Here is a 23,576-nt window from a genome sequence, read left to right as displayed (position 1 = left end):
CAGAACCCATTATCAATATTTACCTTATTTTGATTATTTTAGTACATAACTCTATGTGAAGTCACATTATTTAGAACTTTATTGTACAACTGTACTACTGGGGTGACAATTTCTCTAATCAACCTCATCCCAGGGACCCACTAGCAGTTGCTTCAGAGTAACTAATGAAAAATCTCACTAAATCCTGCCAGTTTTAAAAGCAAAACAGAAAGAATGATTTTTAAATATTTATGTCAAACATATAAAGGAGAATATGTGCTGTATTTATTATGGATACTTATTAAATAAGAGAAAAAAGCTGTCCTTCTAGAATACATAGGAGAATCTTATAGTTGAGGCAAAGGGGAAGTTTTCAGAAAGATTATTACACAAACATTCACTTTGGTCTTTTGTTCAAAGAATCATCATTCCTCAATTTTATTTGATATTTTACTAAATTTATTTTACTTGAATAATCAATACTTTCTATTTTTGCTTTATGACTTGAACCAAGATTTTCCAAAGGCAATTGTGATTGCATATTAAGTGTTTTTTTTTTTCATGGAATTTGCTAAACTTATAAACAATAAACATTATTTGATTTATGATATAATGAATATATTTCAGTATCTTGAGGCATGATCAGAAGGGAAACAGTATACACTGGAAATTAAATAATACAATGAACCCAGGATTCAAATTCTGCTTTGAACTTAAGCTACAAGTGAAAATTAAAAGTATAGTCTTAGAGTAAATCACCAAGTAGAGAGTATTGCTATTTCAAATATTTTATGTAAAGTGTTAAGTTTATTTGGAAGTTTCAAAAAATACCTCTATTCTTTTGTTCCATTGCCAACTGCTTTTCAAGGGTTTCCCTCAGTTCTCGTTCCCTTAAAAAATCCATCTTCAGCTCTGTTTTTTCCAGTTGGACTTGTTTTTCTTGAGCTCTTGCATTATCTATGGCAACTTTCAAGAGCCCCTGTACAAAGAAGGTATTCAGAATTGTAATATTTTGGTACAAAGCACATTTCATTCATTGCTGAAAAGTATTTTAAAAGAGAAGAACTCACTTATCAAATTCTTTCGTTCTTCTGCATTCACTCGGTACTCACCAGGACAAGTAATCTAATTAAAGTACCAAATTTCTGAATTTAATGAAAACATTTTAGGAAGACAACATTTTTGGCCGTCAGCTTCAGTTGCTTCTAATTAGAATATCTAAATCTAAAGCTAAGTGAGGGCAACCAATAAGCAATTCTAAAAAATAAGAATTGAGTTAAAAATTAGAAACTCTTCCACAAGTAATTACCTGACATGGTTTATGTAACCCAAAGTGTTCCTGGCCGTACTCACCTATCTCTGGGAGCTCATTCACTACCATTCCCCTCTGAAATTATCCTAGATAGAGTGGGCTTCTTTATGTTTCTCAAGGCACCAATTTGTTTCTGCACCAGGGATTGTGCTCTTTCTGTTCCTTTCCTGAATGCTTTTCCTCCCAATTATTTATCGCTCTTGCCTTCATATTATTTCACCTTTGCTTAACCACCACTTAAGAAAGGCCTTCTCTTACCATCCTATCTGAAGTAGCCCTCCAAACACACCTTATTACTCCCTTCTTAAATCTTCATAGCATTTATTATTATGTAACTTTGTCATGTATTTGTATCCTGTACTAAAATTGTAAGCTCTCTGAGGCAGGGACATTTTCTATCATTTGGTGCTATGTCCCTAAGGCCCATAGAGTGTCTAAAACATATCATATATTTGAAACATTTGATAAATAAAAATTATAATATTAGTATATTTTTCTTAAGATATATAATATATGTAAAGGATCTAAAACTTAGTGGTTTAATAGAGCATTATTTTTGAAAAGTCATTCAAAATGGTTATGATAAAGAACTCTATGGGACTATTTGACAGGGCAGTAATTCACAGGAACATGGTGAAAGCAGTGTTTATTTATTCAACTGATTATGGAATCTTTATATATATAATTTGACTTATTGTATGTTATTTTTTTAAATTTAATAACATTCTGAAATTTTTGAAAATGAGATTATGAGAATATGTAAATCATGTGCAAAGTATTCTGTATGTGCTCACTCCTAGAATGCTTTAGAAAACTATCAGTATTACTATTATTATTATTATTAAAGTGAAAATCTAAAATTTCTATTTTTAGCTACTCAGGAATACAAGAAACTATTCAGAAGCAGAAGATATTTTGTCTAGGTGCATGAACATCAGAGGCTGACATTTTCAATTGAAATTATATATAAAATGGAAGTTGGTACCATTCATAGATCTACTCTATGATGTCCCCTTTGCAGGGGACAGAATAGCAAGGAGAATCAGAAACCACAACACCACCGTGACTTATTAGTGCAAAACAGATGTTCCCTCAGTTCAACCTACCAATGTAGCATTTTCATAAGCCATTTCTTCTCTCCTTTCAAGCACATATAAATGATTTCACATTTGTTTTACCTGACCCTGAATTCCCTAGATTAATTATTATGATATGAAACAAGCTGAAAGATTTCTGCACGACAGTTTGCCCCTCTCTACTCTTTTGTTTTTTAACAAAACACGTAGCTGCTAAGGAAACTGCCATCTTCACTCAATTCAGCAACATTCCTGTATGTTTTTTTCTTTATCAGGAACAAACAATTAGTAACAAATGAAAGAGATCATTACATCAAGTGCCCTTTAAGATCACCCCAATTAAAACTTTAGTTTAGCTGTATTTTAATTCTAAAATACCAAATTCTAATTTTCTGCTCTGATTGCTCTTGTTGACTTATCTTTGAAAGATGTACTCTCTGTGCAATGTCTAGAGATTATTTAGCAAGATGCCAATGTTGGCACCACTTAATGTGTTGATTGGTTGTATTATCAGTAGCTGTTTAAAATAAATTACTATTAAACTATTATTGTCCTTGGCTGACAAAACACAATATTTTGGTGTTCTTTAAATACAAAACAATCATTATGAATAAACATGTTGAATAACATTAAACTGCAACCTTAATTTGTGTTATTTTATATTAATATTTCTTGTAAAGTATGAAGTTGCTAAAAGCATTTCTGTTTACTGTTTTCTTTTGTTACAGTTGCTGCTAATGTAGCTAATGGTAATACATTACCTATTCCTGCTGATTATGTCTGAAAAATATTAGCTTTTAGGATCCAATATCCTCTAGGGACTACTTACAAGCTGTATAAAATTAAGTTTCATTTTTAGACTTGAAATCAGTGCACATCAGCAGGAGTCCAGTGTGAACAAAAGTCTGCACTAGAGCCAAACTGATGCATATTCAAAAATATGTTATTGCTCGTGACAGTTCTGCTGCAAAAATACAGAAAACCGATTAAATTTCAGTGCAGCAGGGGTCTGGGAAAAGCTATAGCAAGCAGTGCTCATAACATCTACAAGTCATCAGGACACCATTTTTAACTATCAATGGTAATAGTAGTCCAAATCTGTGTAACTTCTGTAAATTTTCCAGGTAGATCATGTGCTGCTATAGGTCATGCAAAGTGCTGAGTCTCACATGAACATGCAAAATGGAGCAAAATTCTGTGATGACAATGTAACTTACAGTAAAAGACACGAGGTTCAAAACATTTTTTTTTTTCTCCAAGGGAGGTTAGTTCTTGTGATCTTGAAGTTGGACAATGACACTTCTAAAGAAAGGCATTGTAAGCTTATTCTATGACACAGTGGTTATGAGACAAGAGTTGTTTTGCCTCGCATTTCTTTTCCATAAGTGAGGCATAATGGTTGTCATAACCTTTGTTTTATAAAATGATCTATCTTGTATATTAAATTATTTTCATAATTTTTAAGAGAATGAGTTGCTATATATTTCTTTGTAAAAAGGGCACTGTAATTGATCTAGCAATATTTCAATTATATATTACTATTATAGCCTAGAAAGTACAAATCTCTGATTGTATAAGAGTACCTAAAATAATATAATATGAAAGAAACATTTCTAAATATGTTAGTTAGATCACAGAGGAAAAGTTAACTTGGTGACATTTGTATTTTACATGAGTTTATTTCAGAATTAGATGGTAATAAGGTGCATTGAGTGTCACTGAAACTCATGTAGCAATATTTGTGCTCAATATTATACGTTACTTCTAATGAGAAGAAATATCCTAGTTGAAGAGGTTTTCAGCACTCATTTATTTTAACCAAAACATATTTTAAGGGTCTCTTTTTATTGATTTTAGAGAGAGCCAAGCATAGAGCAAGAGAGAGACAGGAACATTGATCTGTTCCTTTATGTGCCCTGACCAGGGATCAAACCAGCGACCTCTGAGCTTCAGAACAATGCTCTGACCAACTGAGCTATCTGACCAGGGCCAAAACACCTTCAAGATGAGAAAAACAAGGCCCAGAAGGATCAGACAATTCGCTAAGCCTCGGTCAAACTTGCCTTATTTGTTTTCTTTTAATGTGTCCCAGTAGAGCCCAAGCTCTACATCGATCAGGCGTCCCTGATTCGACTTCCCTGTGCAGTGGGACACTCCTGCTTATTAGCAGGGCTGGCAGCCTCTTTGAGACTATTCTTGAGGTGGCTATGAGGATGCTACTGTTAAATGCCACCGGAGGAAAGACACGACCGACACACAAATTAGTTGCAATAATCACACAGGCAATTTATTACTCACAAATTCTTTTGGCGTGCCTGGGTACAGCTTAAGGGGGCCCCGTCAGCGTGCTCCTCTCGGCTGGCTTTGGTCAGAGCTCAGAGTGGCGTGGAGACAGTCCACATCAATGTTGGAGTCTGGGCGACTACTGTAGCAGGGTGCCTCTCAGCTTTAGTACCTTTTCTGGCCAACGCCTTCTAACAGGTGTCAATCTATAGGATTATCACCTCAAACTACCTTTTTGGGAGTTCCTTGCAGGGAACCACCTTTATGTCAATCTACTGAAATGTTTACATTAAATCACTTTTTAAGATGTTCTTATTTTCATTAATTTGCAAAGTTAATGTAAATAACACCAAGCCACTTCTTATCTATGTATAACTTCACACACACATACTAACTGGGCTCTGCTTGAAAGTCAGAGTCTGTTTATCACATTACAGAGTTATGGCACTAAGCCACTATATTAATTCCTATCCAATTGGCATAACTTTACTTAATTTTAATAATTATTTTTAATATCCTTTTAATTACTTTTATATATCTACCATATTTTTATATTTCTATATATTTAATTACTATAACCTGATATTACTACAACATTATGTTTCTTTCCAGGATGGGAAGGAATAATGTCTCTAAATCAGAAACTTCTGTAGAAAAAAAAAATTATGATAAAATAATATGTTGACTGATTCATTTTTCACAGAAGTTCTTGTAACAAAAGCTACAGGTATATTTGGTTTAATGCTATGATTGCAGTTCTCCAAAGTGGACCAATGATGGACTCTTCATGAAAAGCACTTCCAAGTATAAATGGGGATAACAACAAAATACTTTGTGTAGGGTTATAAAGAAGATTCAGTTAATATTGTATATATATAATTAGCATAGAAACTAACTGTGGAGTATATGTGATTGAGATATAGATATAGATATATAGATAAATTTTCATCTTAATCCTGGCACTGAAATCCAACAATGGGTGGAATTTCCTAAGTGATAAGAACAATAAAGGTAAAATAAGTGTCTTTTGTTATTCATAATAAGCCCCTTTCAACTAAGGCTGACTTTATGTTAAGAAGGTCACTTCTGGAAAGCTCATAAGGAGAGAGGCTGGATTTGAGGGGGATTCACCCTGTAGTTGGAGAATTGGAACTTGCAGCCCCACACTTCTGACTTCTAGAGAGGGCAAAGGAGCAAAAGGTTAAAAAAATATCCAGTGAGGAATGATTTAAACAATCATGCCTAGAAAATGAAACAGACCTCCATAAAAACTCAAAAGGGAGAACTTCTGGTTTACTCACTAAGTGAAGGTGCTAAGGTGATGGGTGGCTGCTGTGTCCAGACAGGGCTGAGCCCCGTCTGGTATACCTTGCTCTATGCACCACTTACACCCAGCCATCTGTGAATTATACCCTATTACAATAAACTGGGAATCTAACAAGTAAAATGTTTTCCTGAGTTCCATCAGTCGTTCCAGTGACTTAACTGAACCTGAGCAGTAGGCCATGGGGACATCTGTTCTATAGCCAGTTGGTCAGAAGCACAAGTTTACAGCCTGGACTTGCAACTGGCATCTGAATTGGGGTTGGGGGCAGTCAAGTGGGACTGATTCTTCAGCTAGTTAGTGTCAGAATTGGGTTAAATTGTGGGCATGCATCTGGTGTTGCATAATTGCTTAGTGTGGGAAAAACTACGAGACATTTGATGACAACAAATGTCAGAAGTGAAGTAGTATTGTAGTTGAATATTTATGATATAAAATAGTAAATATGGTCTATATTCCAGATTTTTAAGAGATTAATGTTCTCTTTGTGGAATGCATTTAGACAATATAAGCAGAGCAAGGACTGCAGGGCAGGCACAGAAGACCACCAAGGTGGAAAGCCCCAGGTGCCTGGCAATGGGCAAAACTGGGAAAACAAGGATCTCAACCTCAGGATGACATTTCTTCCCTTAGCTCAGGGGTCCCCAAACTTTTTACACAGGGGGCCAGTTCACTGTCCCTCAGACCACTGGAGGGCCGGACTATAAAAAAAACTATGAACAAATCCCTATGCACACTGCACATATCTTATTTTAAAGTAAAAAAACAAAACGGGAACAAATACAATATTTAAAATAAAGAACAAGTAAATTTAAATCAACAAACTGACCAGTATTTCAATGGGAACTATGCTCCTCTCACTGACCACCAATGAAAGAAGTGCTCCTTCTGGAAGTGTGGTGGGGGCCAGATAAATGGCCTCAGGGGGTGGCATGTGGCCCGCCGGGCCGTAGTTTGGGGACCCTTGCTTAGCTGGTCTTACGGTTTAGACCTTCTGATATCGTATCCCTGGTCATGGAACCGGCACCCTCCCTCGACCTTTCCTCTCCTGGCATCTCACGGGTCATGTAGTTTTAGACTCTCTAGAGGAGGAACAGACCAGAAAGTCAGAGAATAGTGTTTCAGCATTAACCTCCAGATATAACATCTAGGTCTCAGCTTTGTTTCAACTCCAGGCCCAGAAAAGCAGCAAAACCAGACAGAGGGAAGTCAAAGTTGACCTTGGTTCCAACCAATCCACGGAGAAAATGACCCCAAAAGAACATACTTGGGAAGCTGATAAATATTCCATTGAGATTCTCCCTTGGGACCTCTCCTAAAAGTCTTACCCTTAACATACGTGCCGTCTCTTTTCCGAGAGCATTCCTATGCTTTTCACTCCCCCTTCCACCTTCTCTTCTTCTTCCCCCAGATATGTTTTCCCTTGCCCCAATCTTTTTCGTAAGCTCTAAGGGACCCTACAAGACTTGCAACTAGGGAGCAGTGGGCAGCTCATCCCAGACTCACCCCCTGAATCTGTCTCCAAAGTCCCCTTTCCTTTAACTTTCTTCCTACATGGCCAATAAATTCTTCTTTTAATTGTTACATTTTCTCTCTCGAATTTTTTCTCTCAAGGAATACAAGAATCGAGGTCTTGCCACTCCTTCTTTAACACCGTCATCATAGTCAACTTTCTTTAGAATATTAGATCTATTTATTGGGATTTTTTGTAATATCTTTTTACAAATTGGTCAGGGGACTAAAAGAGAGAAGATATAATAAATAATTACGATTAAAGATACAATGATATGATGCTAGAACAAAATATCTGATCACAGCCTACCATATTTTGAAGTCAATGCTCTATTTGGTTGTTTTATCTTTTTAAAAAGTCTTCACCTATTCTTCTGCCTAATTCTATTATAATTCAGTTATGTATAAATGATGCAAATGAAATATAATTTTCTTTAAAATGTACAAAATATTCACCCCATTTTTTTATGGAGACAGAGAGAGAGTCAGATAGAGGGATAGACAGACAGTAACAGAGAGAGATGAGAAGCATCAATCATCAGTTTTTCGTTGCGGCACCTTAGTTGTCCATTGATTGCTTTCTCATATGTGCCTTGTCCGGGGGGCTACAGCTGACTGAGTAACCTCTTAATCAAGCCAGTGACCTTGGGCTCAAGCTGGTGAGCTTTTTTGCACAAACCAGATGAGCCTGCACTCAAGCCAGCGACCTCGGGGTCTTGAACTTGGGTCCTCTGCATCCCAGTCTGATGCTCTATCCACTGTGCCACTGCCTGGTCAGGCCAAAACATACCTTTAATGGCCATGATATCAAAATGTAAAGACTAGACTATCAGGGTATTTTAGTCTTAGTACCAAAACAATTCTTTTCCATTTTCTCAAACACAGAAGTAGAGCATACTTCTTAAATACCACAATTGGGTTATGTTTATTAAGCCACAGTGAATCAATCTGGGAAAGCCATTTATTGTTTTGTTTGTTTGTTTGTTGTTGTTTTTTTACAGAGACAGAGAGAGAGGGAGTCAGAGAGAGGGATAGATAGGAACAGACAGGAATGGAAAGAGATGAGAAGCATCAATCATCAGTTTTTTGTTGTGACACCTTAGCTGTTCATTGATTGCTTTCTCATATGTGCCTTGACCATGGGCCTTAAACAGACCAAGTAACCCCTTGCTTGAGCCAGCGACCTTGGGTCCAAGCTGGTGAGCTTTGCTCAAACCAGATGAGCCCGCGCTCAAGCTGGTGACCTTGGGGTCTCGAACCTGGGTCTTCCGCATCCCAGTCTGATGCTCTAACCACTGCACCACCACCTGGTCAGGCTATTATGGTCTTAACATTCTTTTTAGGTCTTTCATTTTTGTTTGATTCTTCCATATAGAAAAAGTATAGTAAGCCAAACTCCTTTCATATATTCCCTTCTGATATTTACCTTCTATGCAAATCTCATCTTTAACTAAATTTTATATTCTCTACCTTTGTATTTCTTTTTCTTACTTATTTACCTATTCTTATTTTAACATCATAAGTCATTTTAAATAATTCATATAATAAGACAATGTATATTCCTTGTTCCCAAAACTATGTACATAAAGCTCCTAGCTGTGATTTATTACATGAAACTCAGATTAAGAATACTGGGTAGCCCTGGCCGGTTGGCTCAGCGGTAGAGCGTCGGCCTGGCGTGTGGGGGACCCGGGTTCGATTCCCGCCAGGGCACATAGGAGAAGCGCCCATTTGCTTCTCCACCCCCCCCTTCCTCTCTGTCTCTCTCTTCCCCTCCCACAGCCGAGGCTCCATTGGAGCAAAGATGGCCCGGGCACTGGGGATGGCTCCTTGGCCTCTGCCCAGGTGCTAGAGTGGCTCTGGTCATGGCAGAGTGACACCCCGGAGGGGCAGAGCATCGTCCCCTGGTGGGCAGAGCGTTGCCCCTGGTGGGTGTGCCGGGTGGATCCCAGTCGGGCGCATGCGGGAGTCTGTCTGTCTCTCCCCGTTTCCAGCTTCAGAAAAATCAAAAAAAAAAAAAAAAAGAATACTGTGTAAATTTCTTCTTTGATTGTGTTCAAATGGTAGTCAGTGTTTGAAGGTATCATATCCAGTAAATTAACACTAAATTTAAGTTTCCTCACCTAAAATCTCACAGGGCATTCTCCAATGTTTAAATAATAAAGCCATATAAAAGAATGCTTACATTTAAAAAAAATAAAACTTCATATAAAATAAAAAATTTAAAAACTTGAAAAGAAAAATCTAAATATATCTTTCACTAAAGTAAAATTACTATCCTTCATTGTGTATGTCTTTATCTATTATTAATTTTATTTTCTAAAACACTTAAGTTTCAAGAAAGAGTTAAAAATCTGATGTTCAATATATATATAGTACTTTTCTATACTATAGTATGTAAAAATATCAGTATACAAGAATACAGTATTATTCTACAGGCCCTTTTTTAAAGCACAAAAAATAACATTTATGAAAATTCAATTTTTATAATGTATCATGGAAGGGACATCCATAGTGAGCATTACAAATTTTAAAATTGAGAATTATGCCCTGGCTGATATCTCGTTTGATTAGAGCTTTGTCTCAAAGCACAGAGGTTACTGTTTTGATCGTTGGTTAGGGCACGTACAGAAACACATAAAAGTTCCTGCCTCTCTCTCTCTCTCTCTCTCTCTCTCTTTCTCTCTCTCAAATCAATAAATATAATTAAAATTGAAAATTAAATTATAGAGTATCATAAAACTAAAATATTGAATATTAGAACAATTACTCCTTAAACATTACTTTGAAGGATTTTTTGGTCATTTATTCTAAAAAATATATATACTTCATGTGCATTAAATTTAATATAACCTGATGCCTTGGGTTTAATTAAAATAGCAAATATGCATTATAAATTTTTAATTTCAGACATAAAATTGCATAAGTTGAAAAAAATAAAGATTTTCAACTCAATTCCTTTTCACTGGTATCCTGATAAAATACTTACAAAAGAAAATGGAATTTTAAACTTACCACACTAAAAATGTTACCACCTTGCAATAAAAAGCAGAAAACACACTGCATATAATTGAAATGGCAGAGGAAATTGAGGTAGGCAGAATGTAATTACCAAAATTAGAATTTGGACAGCAAACACATTTATACTGTATGCCCAATAAGCCAAGGTCATGACTGTTTAGACATTCTATACCATTCTAAAGATATTACTTTAATTCAATAAATGTGGCAATATTAAAAGAGCTAGCATCTATGACCTTCTGTAAAATGATGAGAAAACATTACTAACCATAAATCTAGTGCGTATGTATGTATGTATGTTTGTATATGTGTACATGTACACATGTATAGTGTTTGTATGTGTGTGTATACATATAAAAACTGTTCATGGAACTCAGTAGGCATTTTAATCATTATTTTACCTTATGTGCACCTATGTGCATGCTGCATGTATATATACTAAATACATACGTGCAAATATATAATACCTATACCTATACATGCATATATAAAAGACTGTAGTGGTCAGATATATTTATTTTTAATGATGTATTCTTATTGTAGGTGTTCTAACATTAGTTCAAAGTCCTTATAATTGGAAACTAGAAATAACTTACTTTGCTTGACTATCACCTGGTTATCAACTTTTGCTAAAATATGTCTTCAAGACCGGCTGAGATTAGAAAGGAGAGTATATTAAATCTATAGATACTTTCAATAAAATAATACCTAACTGTACATTTTAAAACTGGGGTTTCCTTTTTTTTTACGGAAATAGTTTGAGATAACATTTCTAGTCTGGATAATACTGCTCTGAAATAGGTGAATACTTCCAAATTGGCAGTATCTGTTTTAGAGATGTGGTGTTCACACACAATACAAGAGCACATGTAGTCCCAGCTGGTTGGCTCAGTGGGTAGAGCATCAGCTTGGTGTGCAGATATCCCGGGTTTGATCCCCATTCAGGGCATACATGAGAATCATCTGTCTGCTTCTCTTCCCCTTCCTTTTCCCTTTCTCTCCTTCTTTCCCTCTGGCAGCCAGTGCTGTGTTGATCCAAGTGTCTGCCTCACGTCCTGAAAACAGCTCAGTTGATTCAAGCATCAGCCCCAGATAGGGTTGCCTAGTGGATTCTGGTCAGGATGTATACAGTAGTCTGTCTATTTTCACTCCTCTCTCTCTGTCTAAAAAAGAGTCCATGTGTAAACCTACTCTTTAGGTGAGCAAGCTGTTTTTACATTGAAGAAGCCCAGAAATGTCTTCTTTGCTGAAATTAAAATTAAATGATCATTTTCCTGGTTAAAGAGGATTTAGTTAGTGAAGGTACATAGGTACATATAACTAGATGAAGAATTTTAAGTAAACACTTTTCTTTGGTTTGTATACAGTTGTATACATTAAAAAAAACTGAATTGTTCCTATATTTCACAGTGCAAATTACAAAATGTTGAGGGGTATTTTTAGAAAATATTTAATTTAACAAAAGAGACCAACTTTAAAAACCTAACTGATAATTAATAATACTATGGGTCAAATTTAGAAAAAAAACTCTTATGTTTACTTTAAAATATAATCAACTTTTCAGCCTTGATTAAATTTAGGCTAGATTGATGATTTATTTCAATTACTGAGATATAAAACTTTAAAGTTGAATACAGTTCTGGAGACTCTAATTACATTAGTATTAAAAATGCCATATTAATAGATGAGAAGATATGTTGCATTAAAGGCCTTCTGTTATGTCCTTGGAGAGGTAAATAAAATTAATTACATTTCTACTGGGAGAAAGTTTAATATGGTAGGAAATGTGTACAGAAAAATATCACTAAGGATGGAGAGCGAGAGTCAAGATTAGCAAATATGCATTGCAAGCATGGTATCTGCAGGCACATTCTTACTACTAGCTCCTCCAAATATGGAGAAGGACATGGCAGACAGCTCCATCTGGGGCCCACATGATCACTTCATGTGTGGGCAAGCAATCATGCTTTCTTTTATCCCACACACTCTTATTATTTTGGCTCCATGCTCTATGTTATTGTTAACTGAAAGTATTTTTAATTCATAATGTACTGTACGTAAAATATACATCCTGAGGACTACATAGGAAATCCGTGGAAAGTTTTGTATGGCTTTTTGAAGTCTATTCTTTGATGAAACCCTATTAACTGAAACAAACTTATTTATGAAAGAAGAGTTGTTTTGTTTTGTTTTTTTATTCCCTTCTACTAGACATATTTAAATGACTAAACATAGCATTTCCTCACTGGAAGGCCAACAGTTTAAAAATAACTAAATATTTATTAGAACTAGCGTGCCGTCATTAAGTAAATCAGACAAACTTAAACATTTACAGTCTTCCCATTAGTCAGCAATAAGAACATTTAGGCAAAATAATTATTGAAGTGCCCCAGATCATTTTCACCTAAGTTTTTATTATTAAAATATGAGTTATTTCTAAACCAATCTGCTTAGTGTTTTAAATCTTAAATTGCTAGAAAATGTTCAAAACCGTGGTTCAGTCAAACTGGATTAAAATGAAAAAGTATGAATGTGGTAAAAATCAACAAGTGGGTATTTATATATCTTTTTTCTAGAACGTGAAAAGGCCTACCTGAATGTTGGTGAGAAGGGTCTCTATGGAGGACAGTCCGTCAGGAAACAGAAAAGGGGATGGAAAACCTGGAGGCAGTGGTTGTCCATGGCCAGTTAGAGAAAGTTTGTCCAGGCTGTCTCTTGCAGTTGGTGTGGAAAGCGGAGTCTCATCTGTATGTGATTGAAACAAAAATATAGAACAAGTTACGCTTGTCTGTTTTTATTAGACCTCAGTAATGGCTTCCCTAGTGGTTTCCAGAACATTTATTGCAAATTGGTTCCTGCTATCAGGAGAAAATGCTTTCTGCTGAATTTTCTTTAATGAAAAAGCTGTGGAGATACAACAAGATAACATTAATGAGTAACTTTATAAGCCTTTTAAATGCAGTCTCTAATGAGACTGAGTTTACAGTGCCATAGAATCTTCTTAAAACAAATATTATCTCATATATAGTTGTGATAATATATTCAGGCTGACTTTATGGGCACCTTCCCAATTATCTCATTTTAGTTGGTTCTGTTTGGGTTGACAATAGAATCTTTCTAGAGCTTCATATAAAAGAAATACTTTGTATATTAGTATGTTTCTTTCTCAATTAACCCTTCCTTTATGGCAGTGATTTGTTCAAATATATCCTTAAGAAAACTACAAAAGAATGTACAAATAAAATCCTTCACAACTAAAAAGAAAAACTGGAATCAAATATAATGTTTCTAAATTATTGATATAACTGAATTGTCCAATATCATTAAAACAAAAGGTCTAATTCTTTTGAACTAGAACATTATTTTCCTTAATATTGAAAAACTAGCTTTTTTTATACATGAAAAAGAGTTCTAAAGGATAATACAGCTCCCAAAACAATATTTAAAAAGCCAAATATAAACACTTTTGAGATGAATTCTTTACCTTGTTTATTAAATATTCTTCATTTTAAGCAACTTAGAGTAATAGCAACTATAGATTCTTTTTATTTTCACAAGGAAATATTTTTATTCAATTCTTTATTTTTTAAGTATTTTTAGTCTCATTTGAAATAGATACAAGCTATGGCTTATTTATTTTATTATAACACAGAGAAAATTTTATTCATGGCAGAATTCTCATTTTTATAAATATTTTCTTATTTCACCCCAGGAAAATTAATCAGAACAATGTATTTGCCCAGTCCTGATAGCATCTCTCAATTTTGCAAGTGGCTAAAAACTTCAGCACACTTGCATTTATGCTTATAATTTAATTACACTGTTCTCTTCAGTCATTCCTTTATTTTTCATTACAACATCTAACCACACAACATGTTTTCCAATTACGTCTCTCTGGGGCAGAAATATTATGGAAGTTGCCACACCTCTCTGTCTCTAATGTCAGAACAAGTTAAATTTATCTCCCTCACCTTTCCACATTTCTAGTTAATGAGCTAAAAGGGAAGAAAGGTTGGGAAGGGGAGTAATGGGCCCAGGCCTTCTATTAACTGCACTCCTCTCAACCTCGCTCACTCCTCTGCAGTTTCTCTTTCTAGTCCCTCCTCTGTTGACTTACTGACAGATGATCTGAGGCAGCAGGTAGTAGAGAAAGAAATGGAGTAAGCAGCTAAAGTAAGATTCACTGTGTCCTTATTTTCTTTTTTTATCCCACTTGTCAACAGGGTTAAAGACAGCAGTGCATGGCTAATGTGATCAAGGTGATCTTGGACACCATTTACCTTGCTGTCATAAATTACTCCTCCAGACCAAGGCTGCTAGTGTTTTCTCATAATATCTCTGAAAAGGCGCTTGTTAAACATCTATGTGCATGTGAAATTGTTTAAGAATGAAGAGCAATATTTTTTGATCAGCATCACCTTAGCTGTCACATGCTAAAGAAAATGTGGCTTAATAGATCATGGGGATAGTAATTGCTTGTCTCTGGAAGAAAGGCATAGCACCAGATGACCACCTGAGATTGCATTCAGCTTTCATCTGTGACTCCAGAATTCTTAAAGTTTATCCAAGAAAAAAGGGTCATATGCATGTATACACACACACTCACACATACAAACACATTTAATCAGAAGTTCCATCACCCCCCATGATTATTTAAACTTACAATTAAGCTTGACTATGTTTGCTTGTTGTGTGAATTGATTTATTAAATCACTCATGATACATTGTATTTATATAGCCAATATTTACATAACATAAATAATGTTATGCTAGACACTGGGGATAGAATGCTGAAAAAGAAACATAATCTACAAGCTTCAAGAAGCACTTCTAGAGTGACCAGTCCTAACTGTTGAGTAACTAAATATTATAGTTAGAAAAATATTTTCTTTCATCTCTATTTTATTACTACTCAATCTTTCCCAGAATAAGATCAAATTTTTCCATGTATGCACGTGCAAGTTTTATGATTTTTTTTTTCCTGCAGTTGCTTTATGGAATGCTCATCCTGATTCTCTTGGTTTCAGCTAGATTATTATTTGGTATAAACTTACTTGATTGAGTTCATTCATTTATCATTTTACATAGTGAAAATACTATATAAGGTCACTTTAACTCAATACATAGATAACAATCCAATTTCGGGCAAAATGACTACTTAAAAAAATTTTAAAGGGTGATTCCTGAGATCAATATAAATTTTTAAAAAGAAAACTAATCAAAGATCAAACAAGCAAAACAAAAATACTTAGGGAGATTTAAGACCCTACTACCTTAGAAAAAGTTGTCATCTTGTGGCAATTAACATCACAGAAAGTCTCATTTAGTCTTTCTACAAAGAGTAAAATTGAGAACATGGTTCTTCCTTTTAAAATAAAAGTGACCTTTGATATCCTAAATGTTCTAAGAAGATTAAAGCAAAAGTATGAGAGACCAGACAAACATGGAAGAGAAGTTTGACATCACATAATCTCCACTGACTTCAAACAGTGAATGACGATGAAGCACATATTCATAAAACACCTTATTCCAATTTTGTATATTTGTTCATATTTTTAAAGTTTTATCTTTAAAAGAAATTTGGCTGTCAGATGCTATGATCTTTGACTACAGCATTTGACAATGTAATCTGTTTTCTGTTCTTAATATTTTGCTACAAAATAATTTTAAACTGATGGAAAAGTTGTAAGAATTGTGCAAAGAATTCTTTTATACACCTGTAGCCCATTGAAAGGTAGACACCCCCACCGCCAAAATATATGCTCAAGTCTAGTCCCTGGAACCTAGTACTGTTATCTTATTTGTAAAATGGGTTTTCACAGATGTAACCTAGTTAAGGATCTTGAGATAAGAATATTATCTTTGTTTAGGATCCAACAGAAATTCAATGACAAGTGTTCTTTTTTAAGCAAGAGAAACAGACAAGTAGGAAAAGAGATGAAAAGCATCAACTCATAGTTGTGGCACCTTAGTTGTTCATTGATTGCTTTCAAATATGTGCCTTGATGTGGGGGGGGGGGGGGCTCCAGTCAAGCCAGTGACTCCTTGCTCAAGCCAGTGATCATGGGGTCATGTCTATGATCCTACACTCCAACCAGCGACCCCACATGCAAACTGATGAGCCAGTGCTCAAGCCAGATGAACCCACACTCAAGAGAGTGACCTCGGAATTTTGAACCTGGGTCCTCAGCATCCCAGGCTAATGAAAAGTGTTTTAAAAAAGAGAAAGTCAGAAGGACATTTGAGAGAGACAGAGAGTTCCAAAGAGATGAGGATGTGGCAAATAAAAGACAGAGACGGAGATGAGAATTTGTAGCCACTATCACAGAATGCTGACAGCCACCAGTCGCTAGAAGAGGTAAAGAATGAATTTTCTTTTATGGCCCCTTCAAGTAAACTTGTCCCTGCTGACACCTTGAATTTTATACTCCTAGCTTCCAGAATTGTGAGAATATAAATTTCTGTTGCTTTAAGCCACCAAGGTTGTGGTCATTTGTTACAACAATCTTAGGAAACTATTTCAATCTTTTAACCCAAATTCACCAATTTTTACATTTTGCCACATTTGTTCTTTAATGATCTCTCTCCCTCTCTTGTTCTGTGTGTACGTTTGAAGCATCTTCCTCCTTTAATCCTTAAGCCTTCATTGCATATTTTACACATTCTAAGGCATACTTTTCCACAGTATAAAATTAGTAAGAATCACATACATAGACTACCATTATTTAATCAAGAGTCCACATTCCGTTTTTATTATGTGTAGGATGTTTCCGTGTGAAGAGTTAAATAATAAATCAGTATTTAATTTACTTGCCATGTAGTTGGAGGTATTTTCTCTGGGCATGTAGTAGCCCTGAAAATGTCTCTGATGATTGCTCCTTCCTAGTACTCATATTCTCTCTAGATCTTTCCGCTAGTCTGAGTGAAACCTAACAAGTAGAATAACACGTGTGATGGGATGTCATTTCCGAGACCCGATCAGAAAAGCTCTGCAGTTTCCAATGTCTCTTTCCCTTGCACTTCTTGCCTTGGTGAAAGCCAGCTGTCATGTCGTGAGACAGCCTTGTAGCAGTACACCTGACAAGGGAATCGGCCTGCAAGAAACCGTGTGAGTTGGCTTGAAAGTAGATCCCCCTGCCCAGCTGAGCCTTTACACTTTTTATTCTTCATTAAATTTATTGGGATAACATTGGTTAATAAAATTACATATGCTTCAACTGTACATTTCTATAATATATACATCATCTGTATATTGCGTAGTGTGTGTAGCAAAGTCAGATCTCCATCCACAATCATATATTTGACCCCCTGTACCCTTCACTCCTCACCCACCACCCTGTTTCTCTAGTAACCACCATATTGTTGTCTGTATCTATGAGTTTTGTTGGTTTTTCTTTTTTGTTCATTTGTTGCCCTAAGTTTTATATCCTACTTATAATTGAAATCATGGGGTTCTTGACTTTTCCTATCTGACTTCTTTTGCTTAGCACGATTTTCTCAAGATCCATCCATGTTGTTGCAAATGGCAGTATTTTGTCTTCTCTGAGGTCTTAGTAGTATCCCACTGTAATTATGTCCCACTTCTTTATTTCTCAGTCGAGCCTTTAAACGAGCTACAGCCCCAGCAGACACCATAACTGCAACCTCCGGACAAGCCCTCAACTAGAGGCACCCAGTAAAATTGCACCAGATTCTTAATCCATAGATACTGTGAGATTTTAAAATTTGATGTTTTAAACCACGAAGTTTTAGTGTAATTTATTACATAGCTGTAGATAACTAAAATAGTATGTAACAGTTTTTTAATACTTTGGGATATATTTTTTTTAAATGACCAGCTACCTTTGGAAATGTAATAACTCTGCACTGCAATTTCCTCACTTAAAAAAGAAAAACAGGTTGAATGAGGCAAATGTTAGTATTCAAACCTACAATTCCACATTCTCTATTATTTCATATAAAAATTATTAAAAAAACTTTAAGTGGAGATTTCATCAACAATGACTGGAGAGAGTGGCAATGAGTCACTTTGGAATCAGTGATGTTGGTACTTTCTTAATTACTAACTCCAAACTATTATGAATATCTAGATAATATTTGAAAAAGAATGACTCACATAAACACAAAATTTCAGAGCAAGTTATTTGTTACTTACACTTACAAATTTAATTAGATAAGAATCCTTAAATTATCTTACTTCATTTTATTAAATTAGAAAATACTTCAAACCTCTGTAAGACAAGAACTCCCAACACCTGAAATGGCAAATTAAATGCATCAAAGCATGCATTGACCTGGGAATAGAGTAAGCACTTTGAAAGTTGCATTAACTAGGATACTTTTATAAGTACTCAACATCCTAAGGGGACTAGTAGTTATGCTGGTGCTCAAAAGAGACCTCATGATTTGTAGATTCCAAAGAAAGAATGGTTATTAACTTTATAGTATTTCTGCATTTTAATTCAGTTACAGGAAGCTACAGTGGCTTTCTAAAGGAAAGTAGCATAATACATATCACAATCTAACATATAATTTCATCTTAACATATTAATAATTACATAATAAATATAATAGTGATTATAATAGCATATAATTGGTTAACATCAATTAGAATAATATAAAGAGAAAGCATAAATGGAAGATCTGTCTTCATAATCCAAAATCAATAAAGTAATATTATTTCATTCTTCTCATCACTTCATTTCATGATTTTATTCACATTTTAGAGTCACTTCACAATAAATGACTATCACTAAGATTAATGACTCTGGCCTAACCAGGCAGTGGTGCAGTGGATAGAGCATCAGACTGGGACTCAGAGGACCCAGGTTTGAAAATTTGAGGTTGCCAGCTTGAGCACGGGCTCATCTGGTTTGATCAAGGCTCACCAGCTTGGGCCCAAGGTACTGGCTTGAGCAAGGGGTCACTCAGTCTGCTGTAGACCCCCAGTCAAGGCACATATGAGAAAGCAATCAATGAACAACTAAGGTACCTTAACAAAAATTGATGCTTCTCATCTCTCTTCTTTACTGTCTGTCCTTATCTGTCCCTCTCTCTATCTCTGTCACACACACACAAAAAAAAAATAGATTGATGACTCTGTAAGACAAACTTTTTTTCTTCAATCTTATCACACATTACAATTTAGCAGGATATCCTAGGGAACAATGTTGTTTAAAAAAATTAATGGACTTCTACTTCAAAATGTTTTCTTTCCCATTAATAAAATCTAACTCAGCTGTTATTTTTATAACTAATCCCTTTGGGTTTGAATTTATATTCTCCTCCAAATTTGTGTGTACTAGTGTGTGTGTTGTCTGTGTGGCCATGTCTTTGTCTCTGATGTCTTTTATTACAACATAAAACCAACTAAAAATACTCACTTTTAGAAAATCATATATTCCAGTGGACTCACATTTATTCTCCTTGATGTGGTACAGATAGTGACATTATTAAAATAGGAAAATCTCCATGTTTAATGTTTTTAAGTGATCAGGAAGTTTACAGTAAAAGCTATATTTCTATACTAGCAAAGTAAAAAAAATGTTGACAAAAATTTTGAGTAGGGTATTTTCTATACAAATGTGATTATTTATAAAAATACATTTTTTTCATTTTGTTCAATATGCATCATGATTACATAGGAGGATAAACTTATTGATGGATTTGTAAACTCATCAGCCACATTATGAAATTGCAGATGTACAAATAATCTAAAAAATTAAGATCTGATGTTTTAAAAATTTTAAACTTATATTCAGAGAGAAAACACAGTCATTTAAATTGAGTTCAATCATAACCTCAATCCCAATTCATTCCTACTCAAGGAACTTTGGGTTTAATTTGGCAATAGAAACTAATAATAAAATTTAAAAATGTAAACCAATAATGTAATCATAAGTCAGAACATGGACATGTTATTTTTTCCTTTCCACTTTCATTTTTTCACAAAATAAGAAATTCCAAAATATCACATTAAAATTTATTTATATGACTTTCATGTATCTATTCCAATTCTTACAAAATATCCAAGGAAATCTTAGAATAAAGCTTATTTCTTGTATTTAATTTTAAGCCCATTTTTCAAATTCTTAACTAAATATTACTCCAGAATGTTTTATAAAATTGTCACCATAATATGATACAGCTATCACACTGAATTTGAGAAATGGCAAAATGAAAAGCAAACCAGGGTTGATTTAGATAATGTGAGTTCAGGTTCTGGCTTACCGAGTACTAGCAAACAGTTGAACAAAGAATCCTCTTATGCTCTGTGAAAGTCTGATTTACTTATTAAGGAGATGATTACAAACTCAAATATTATAGTCTAAATCCAATTAGATTATTTATATAAAACTGCTCTGTAAAATATAAAATGCTAATAAAATATTAATAATTTTAAAATAAGTTATTTTTGTAAACTTACCTTCAGTGTGCTATGGAGCAATTGGGGTCCTTTACCAAAAGCCTGTGGTTTCTATATTATTTATCTCTAGTGAGGCTTGTGATAATGAAGTATCATAATGATAATAAAATTATTACTATATATTATTACAGTTGTCTTATACAAACAAATTTATGTTAGTTCAGTGAATAGTTAAAATTAATTATGACAGAAATACCTTAAAAAAGGGCAGAAGAGTATGAATTACACTATCAATTTCTCTTCAGGTAGCAGGACCTAAAGAAATGGGTAACTTACACAAAAAGAAATCAGTAGAGTGTGGAAAAACAGACTACAAGGAGCATAACAACACTTATGAGGTTTCTTTTATCTACTTGAATGAAGCAATATTAGGACTCAGCATTGTGAATTTTGGTGAATGAAGGAGAAGATTGAATATGAAAAGGAGATCATTGTAAGGGCATGTTTGCCAGGATGCTGGAGCTATGCTAAAAAAGATACCAAACTCACAGTTTTCCCTAATCTAATGCACAAATCATTTATTATATATATATCATATATGCAACTTTCACCTTCATCTGTGGTTATTAACTTTGGGGTATTCACCTGTGATATGAGCTAGGGACCATGCCTTATAAGAAGAAATAGTCCAAGCTCTCTAACATCAAGTAAGCATTTATTGAAAGAATGTGTGAATGAGATGAGAAGAGGCCAAATCTGGAAGAGTGTAAAATGCAGAAATGAGAAGCAAACAGGAATCTCTGCTGAAGCCGAGGTTATACCACATCCATGATAGCAACACTAAAAATATATACTTTCTTTTGGAAAATCATACTATTGATTACAAGGCAATTTCACAAACATTATCTTGAGTTAGGAGGAAGCTCTAAGAAGAAGATTTTTAAAATCTATGCAATTATAATCACAATATTTTTATGAGCCAGAAGATTAATTCAATTGGCACCAAGTGGTTACTTAGAAAAAGAAGAGATTATGTTCAGACTATGCAAGTTGAGAGGGGAGTGAAAAAGAAAACTAAAATCTTCATAGCAAGGTAGTCTTGGAATTGAATACGGAAAAAAGTTAAACATGAGGAGGTCAAGGGATTCTATAAGGAAATCACGCAGGGTTAATAGTGCAAGAAAAACAGGGAACCTTAGTGCTCTAAAGAAACTTCGTATTTTTAAAGGGAAAGACTACTTTCTATCATTATTCTCAGAATACAGTCTTTAATTTCTGGGCATTCTGCATTTATATTTCAAAAATCTATGTATGCAGAAAACTCTAAATCAAGCTATTTATTTGATTAAACATATATTTTCAAACTTGACCTTGACAGCAAACTCATTGCTGCTCTCGGCAACTGAGAAGGTAGATCTCAAGTACACAGGTAACCATGAATAATTTCTTTCCCTCCCAACACTTGAAATTGTTTCACAAAAAGGGAATGGCACCGATCTTTAAAAACACACACATACACACTCACACCCACACTGACTTATCTTTTGTACATTTCGGGTGGCTTGTTTCTCAAGTCACAAGTCATACTTGTGTTCATGAAAGAGCTTGGTGTAGCTTAGGCTGAAAATATCTACTAAAATAACCTTTCTGTCTTCTCCACGAACCTGCAGGTTTAACTTCACTGCTGATACTGCCAGAGAGTATGGGAAAGCATTTACTGAAAGCTGCATAACAGACACGGTGATATTTCTTAGGCCGATGTTTTGCATATCTGCACAGTAGGGCCATTAAGGGTTCTAATAGCGCAACGGAAAAAATCATAACGTTTGTTTTTAGATGACTGACTCAGGACATGTCCACCAGGCTTTATATAGAAACTGTTTTTGTTTTATTAAGGGACTGTTTGCCTGTTAGTGATAACATCATTAAAAATAAATGAAAGGGGGCTGGTAATATGCTTCCCAAAAGTAGAAACCTAATTAAAGGTGATATGCCTGCTATGAGGGTTTTTTTTTTAAGGACTCAAAAATAGAACAAGGTTAGTTCTTTCTTATTTTATAAAGCCCCAAGAAGACCTCACAGTAAAACATCTCTTCTGATCTAATTTTCTATCTCTGTGTACTTTAATAATCTACTTTACAGTCTGTGCTTGCCCATGGAAAGTGAACTAGTTTTGTTCCTACAGATAGCTGTTTCATCATGTCATAGTGCATGAAAAGAAAATCTGATGGTTCAGCTCAAACAAAAAATGCACTCTCCTTTTAAAGCAAATTGTATAGGTTGTAATATATGCAGTAATAGTCATTGGAATAATGCACAGACAAACATTTCATAGTCCTAAAAGACCACTTTTGAGAGCCTGAGTTAATGGTAAGAAAACATTTCCAAATCATGGTTTACAACTTCAGAGAGAGAGAGACAGAGAAAAAAAAAGTAGACTCTTTCATTTTAAGGGGTGGAGTTACTCTAATTTCATGGATGGTGGAAAAAGCAGGAAACTGCATTCCCTTGATAACTCTGCCCTTATTGTGCTGTGACCTTGGCCAATTTACTTAAATTTACATCTGCCAAAAATGAGTTTCTGAAATCTGCTTTGAGAATTTTCAGGGGGCGGGGAAAGGAGTTGTCACATAAACCCAAGGCCTTTTCAAAATTAATATTACTTTAGAAGCAAATAGAAAACGAAGAGAAACACAGGGCCCT

The 23,576-nt window shown here is 34.8% G+C and overlaps 1 protein-coding gene across 2 annotated transcripts in view; it reads right to left on the bottom strand.

Annotated features, from left to right (window-relative positions):
* DACH1 (dachshund family transcription factor 1) overlaps positions 1-23,576 on the bottom strand; it is a 444,409-nt gene that overhangs the window by 41,731 nt on the left and 379,102 nt on the right. For both annotated transcript variants that reach the window (XM_066380790.1, XM_066380791.1), the window contains 2 exons: positions 13,101-13,252; positions 811-958 (listed from right to left, as the gene is read on the bottom strand). In XM_066380790.1, coding sequence (XP_066236887.1) covers positions 811-958; positions 13,101-13,252 — 300 coding nt within the window. The remainder of the gene's footprint in view (positions 1-810; positions 959-13,100; positions 13,253-23,576) is intronic.

Source organism: Saccopteryx leptura, chromosome 4 (genome assembly GCF_036850995.1).
Source record: "Saccopteryx leptura isolate mSacLep1 chromosome 4, mSacLep1_pri_phased_curated, whole genome shotgun sequence".
Taxonomy (NCBI): domain Eukaryota; kingdom Metazoa; phylum Chordata; class Mammalia; order Chiroptera; family Emballonuridae; genus Saccopteryx; species Saccopteryx leptura.
The sequence above is the reverse complement of the archived record's forward strand: the minus strand, read 5'-3'. Positions and strand labels throughout refer to the sequence as shown.